The sequence below is a fragment of the Fragaria vesca genome, linkage group LG4, assembly GCF_000184155.1.
Source record: "Fragaria vesca subsp. vesca linkage group LG4, FraVesHawaii_1.0, whole genome shotgun sequence".
Taxonomy (NCBI): domain Eukaryota; kingdom Viridiplantae; phylum Streptophyta; class Magnoliopsida; order Rosales; family Rosaceae; genus Fragaria; species Fragaria vesca.
This window is the reverse complement of record NC_020494.1, coordinates 10,517,212-10,522,938: the sequence shown is the minus strand read 5'-3', so window position 1 is coordinate 10,522,938 and position 5,727 is coordinate 10,517,212. Positions and strand designations below refer to the sequence as shown.

The window sequence follows — 5,727 nt, the reverse complement described above, 5'->3', positions numbered from 1 at the left end:
TTGGGGGACTGGGGCCGGGTGCCTGTTAATAAATGACTAGTCTATGGGCGCTTTATATATCAAGTCCCCACTCAAGACACGTCTTGAATGGGAACTTGGGGGGACTTGTAGTCGGTAGTTGATAAACTACCTTCCCCGCCCATAGACTAGTCATGAAACTTGTAGACCGACATGCAAACTACATCATCATGGAGTCGGATCATCAATATCACATCAGGAGGTCCTCCTCCAAGCACGGCAATGAGGCATCGTGATAAGAAATATGTGTAATGTGTCCCACATCGAAAGTGTGTTGTAAGTGGGAACCTTCCTAATCTATAAAGGAAGGGTTCCTCCTAAGTAGAAGGGATCGATCTTCTTCTCCCACCCATGGCAACATCTTGGAGGCTCATAATCTTGTAACACCATCAAAGGCATTGAGGCCTCCCGATAGTGAATTCCAAGTGGACGTAGCCATGCCCTCCGCCGGCATGGTGAACCACTATAAATGTTATCGTGTGTGTGTTCTAGTTCTGTCATGTTCTTGCTAAGCTTACGGGTTTATGCAGAAACAAGGTTAAACAAATATGCTATCTTTAGTAAATTTGATAAGGATTTTGGCAAATTCAAATTAGTGAAACTGACAAATACAAAACTGCATTTGTCACACCCTTTGGTTATTATAAATGGAATGTTATGCCATTCGGATTAAAAAATGCCCCTAGCGAATTCCAAAACATAATGAATGACATAATCAATCCTTATAGTGACTGCTCCATTGTCTACATTGATGATGTTTTGATCTTTTCACAATCAATTGATCAACACTGGAAACATCTTCACCAATTCTTTTCCATAATAAAGAATAATGGTCTAGTCATTTTTGCCTCAAAAATCAAATTATTCCAAACCAACATTCGTTTTCTTGGATTTAACATTCATCAACTCCAAATTAAACCCATTGATAGAGCGATACAATTCGCTGACAAATTTCTAGATGTCATTTTAGATAAAAATCAATTACAAAGATTCCTAAGATCTTTAAATTATGTAGCAGATTTTTACAAAAACCTTAGGAAACATTGTAAACCTGTATTCGATAGATTACAAACAAATCATTCCCCTTGGACTTCAGTACATACATCCTTAGTCAAAGAAATTAAGAGTCATGTCAAAACCTTACCATGTTTAGGAATCCCTCTTCCCGATTCTTATAAAATAGTAGAAACTGATGCCTCTAAAATAGGTTATGGAGGTATTCTCAAACAACAACTTTCTCCCAATCATCTTGAGCAAATTGTTTGATTTCATTATGGAATTTGGAATCCAGCCCAATCAAATTATAGTACTATTAAAAAAGAAATTTTATCAATTGTTTTATGCATCAGTAAATTTCAAGATGATTTATTAAATCAAAATTTTTTAGTCCAAGTTGATTGTAAAAGTGCTAAAGATGTTTTAGAAAAAGATGTTCAAAACATTGCTAATAAACAAATCTTTGCCCGTTGACAAGCAATTTTAAGTATTTTTGATTTTGAAATTGCATTAATTAAAGGCAGTGATAATCATATCCCAGATTTCCTAACTCGTAAATTTCTACAAGGCGCCACAACATGAAGCCTAGCTCATCCAAAGGGAGAAATCCCGAAAAATCAATAGCTACGGCGTCCTCTCCAGTTAAGCCAGAATCACCCGAGTCAAAATCAAACATAGTTTCTTATACATGTCATTCTCATGTTGCATTAGTTAACCAGTATAGTGCTCTTGGTAGCACCCTCAGTCAATATAAACTCAGTTACCAATCAGCTTTAGTCAACCAATTCGACCCTTACAAATCAGACTCCTCATCCAACCTTCCAATTAATTAAAAAAAAATACTTCCCCTTACATTGTCAGGGCTGAGCATGTCCTATTTTATATTGGACCTACCTTGAGTCATTTAAAAAATCTTGTTTCTTTAATAAAAAGTTATTTTGGTCCAACTTCTCATTACCCTCCAAGTAAACCTCCCTTGATATTCTATAAAAACATTCTGTATAAAACAGAGTCAATATCCATTAAACCAATCCTTGACCCAAAAGACCCATCTAAGATACTATATCATTCCATTTATATAATCCGTATCATTTCACTAGCTCAATGGGGTGATCCCCCCTCTACTCCCCACACAATAGACACACTCACATTTACTTATCATGATTACATTGAAGCATGGGATAAAATATTCCTCCATCAAACTGAGGATTTCAGTCATTCATAGTTCCTCAATTTCGATAGAAGATTCAATCGCTAATTCCCTATGTGGTTTGGCAATTGGTGGAATAACCATGGATGCCCTTGTGATTTTCTCCCATTACAACTCCAGAATACAGTCATGAAATTTACTACAGTCATGACTTTTTCAGAATATGAGAAAAGGTTTTCTCCCACTCTTCAATTCATGGCCAAGTATAAAATTCCTTAGATTCTGAAATGGCAATAAAAAATTGAACCTGAAGAATATATGGTCCTAAGACAATTCCTAGTAAAATGGTGGGATAAATTCAACCCTGAAAGAGTTTTAACCCAATTCAGTGAATAATTTTCAGTTATTCCCTCGAGTTCAAAAACTCCGGTTTCCATTCAGCCGGCTTCTCCGATCCCGCAGTTAACATCTCCAACTCCTCAGTCACCATCTTCTTCTAAGAAGAAAAAAGCCTCTAGTTCATCTTCATCTTCCAAAGCAGAAGAATTAAAAGATCTGGCTAAGCAATTACTACAACAAGCAGCAAATTTATCCACAGATGATGAAGAAGAACATTCTCCATCAGAATCATCATCATCACACAGTCATCAAAATTCCCCTAATCAACCAAAAAGATGGGTCGATTATGAAGATAGTCAAGACCCTTATGATGAGTTTGATTAGTTCCAGTCAAGACCATCCCAGTCAGCTTTTCCACCGAAATCAACAGTAAATCACATGACAGATAGTTCACTATTCATCAACAGTAATTCACATGACAGACAAGTTACTATTCACCAACAGTCACTTTTACTATTCATCAATTTTGTAATTTTTATTTACAGTGGCCTCCAGCATCATTGTAAGGCAGGCTTCATTTTTCTCGTTTCCTTTCTCTCTCTCTAGTCAAATAGTCCTTAGCATAGACAATTTGCCTGAGCTCTGGCTCTACTCATGCATTGATTTAAATTAGTAAGTTTGTAACTCTAATATTTCATCAATCAAATGTGTATATATATATACAATGCTGATCAGGTGCGGACGTCCGCACTAAAGTTTTTGGTGCGGATTTCCATTTTTGCACAACTTCCCGATCGAATTTCCTCAAACTTCCTTCTAGACATATCTAGATCATCTTGTGTAGATCATCTCTACAAAATTTCAGCCAATTTGGTGATCGTTAAGGCCCTCAAACTCGAGTTTTTCTGGTATGAACACAACCGGACAGAATTCAATCGTCCATTTGTTTTTCGAGTTTGAGGGCCTTAACGATCACCAAATTTGCTGAAATTTTGCAGAGATGATCTACACAATATTATCTAGATACTAGACGGTGGAGATGAGGAAATTCGATCGGAAAGTGGTGCAAAAATGGAAATCCGTACCAATTTGACGACTGCAGCTGAGAAAATCCGTATATATATATAAATGAATCATTTAGAGTATGGGCGCCAATGTAAAAGTACGTAGCATGGAATCAATCCAGCTGTTTAAGTGTTTAACATTCTATTCTTTACAAATCACACGTATATATTACACTTTATTATTTTTCTTAGAGCTCGTATTCTTATCACCTAGATAATTCTTCTAATTAAGTTAAATATATTGATTGGATTTTGGTTAATATCATGATAGGTATGCCTACACCGACACCTACACCCATTACTCGTGAAGTTTCTATAGATGTTCAAAACGAAGAGAAAGATCAAGGCAATCGGAAGCATCACATTGGTAGAGGTATGTCACTCGCATGCATGCTATGTAGAAGCTTGCATGTACATGAGATTAACATATACATCTATATAGAGTACTCATATAGATGTTCAACTAGTTATATTCAACTAGTTACATTTTCTCTGAACAAATTACTTAAGCGTAATTTTTTTTTTTTTTTTAATTTCGCAATGCAGTTACATGTTCCTATCGGCGACTAGTTGTGAATCTCCGTCGCCTTTTCGGTAGGCTACATCAAAATTCATTTTTATAGTTTGCCATTTGTTTTTGAAGGGTTGCTAATTTGATACTCTTTTATATATAGGAATCGATGACATATATGAAATGAAATTGCTCAACGTCCAGGCCATCGAAATTCTGAAATGCATGTGTGCAGTTTTAAAGGAAGATAATTACAAAAATATGCAACACAAAGTTGTCGTAAAAGCACTCTTCCAATCAGTAGAACGAGGACATGCTCAATTCATCGCCAAAATAATATGGGACAACTGGTTTAATCCAATAAACTGGTTTCTTACAGTCACTAATGAACATGACAAGACCGTATTTCAATTAGCTGCTGACCATCGTCAAGGGGAAATCTTTGCTTTGATAACATGCTTTGATTCAAAAGAAAGACAAGAAATTATAGGTAGAAAAGATAAGTCTGGGAATAACCTGCTGCATCTGTTAGGAAAGTTGACCCCAGTAGCAAAGATTGCTCATATTCGAGGTGCAGCTTTGCAAATGCAGAACGAACTACAGTGGTTCAAGGTAGTACTTAATTTTTTTTCTATGTTTTCTTGTGGGTCAGGGTTTAGGGTTTAGGGCACATATTGACGTACTGTACAAGGCTAAGACCGAAAACTAGTGAATTCTTTTATTTCATCATGTCTCTGAACGTAGGAGTTTTCTTTGGTTGAATTCAGGGCGTGGAGGGGTTGGCAAATCCCAAGGATCTTAATTGTATAAATTCAGAGGGTCGCACACCCCGCGAGGAATTTACTATGAACCACAAAGATCTGGTGAAGGAAGGAGCATCGTCAATGAAAGAAACTGCAACTTCTTCTTCGGCACTTGTAGCTGCTCTTATCATTACCATTATGTTCGCTGCAGCTGTGACAGTTCCTGGTGGAATAAATGAGGACACAGGTATTCCCATATACTTGCACACCAAGGCATTTCAGACTTTTATAGTTGCAGATGTTATATCGCTATGCTCTGCCACAACTTCAGTAATGATATTTCTAGGGATCCTTACATCACGTTTTGCTGAAGAAGATTTTCTCACATCCTTACCCACAAAATTGATACTCGGGTTTCTTACCCTTTTTCTATCTATCGGGGCCATGATGATTGCCTTTTCTTCTGTCATTTTCATTATGCTCCCTGAAACATCTTCTATTGTTATCCCATCTATTGTACTCGCTACAGCTCCGATTGCCTCATTCCTACGGATGCAATTTCCGTTCCTTCTTGATATCATTATTTCTACTTATGGATTCCCAATAAGAGTATATTTAACTCGGATTAGATTGTTACGGTGGGCTAGAACTATTTAAAAGAAGAGTAGGAAGGTATTTAAGTATCTTATGTTGTATGATTATGCTTTATCTTCTGTTTTCTCCTTTGTAATAAGAAGCTTCTATAAAGATGAGACAATTATGTGCTTAGATATTGTAATAAATATTTCCAAGTTTAATTTTCAGGTCATGCAGCACGTTATTGAAACATAATGTATATGCATGTATCTCTTGAAGATAAACGAAGAAGAAGCTTGAAAGCAAACAAAAACGGAGAGACAATAAACG

General features: G+C 36.4%; 1 protein-coding gene across 1 annotated transcript; it reads left to right on the top strand.

The window, feature by feature from the left end:
• The first annotated feature begins 3,574 nt into the window (after positions 1 to 3,574).
• On the top strand, positions 3,575 to 5,478 carry LOC101309050. Its single transcript, XM_004298057.1, has 4 exons — positions 3,575 to 3,617; positions 3,839 to 3,940; positions 4,458 to 4,690; positions 4,846 to 5,478. The coding sequence occupies exons 1-4, from the start codon at positions 3,575 to 3,577 to the stop codon at positions 5,476 to 5,478; spliced, it is 1,011 nt and encodes a 336-aa protein (XP_004298105.1).
• The last annotated feature ends 249 nt before the right edge of the window (positions 5,479 to 5,727 follow it).

Bases quoted from the DNA above. Each gene is read 5' to 3' on its own strand.
- LOC101309050 (XM_004298057.1), top strand. From the start codon at position 3,575: ATGGAAATCCGTACCAATTTGACGACTGCAGCTGAGAAAATCC. The intron at 3,618-3,838 runs GTATATATATAT...ATATCATGATAG, and splicing joins GACTGCAGCTGAGAAAATCC to GTATGCCTACACCGACACCT. The intron at 4,691-4,845 runs GTAGTACTTAAT...GGTTGAATTCAG, and splicing joins ACGAACTACAGTGGTTCAAG to GGCGTGGAGGGGTTGGCAAA.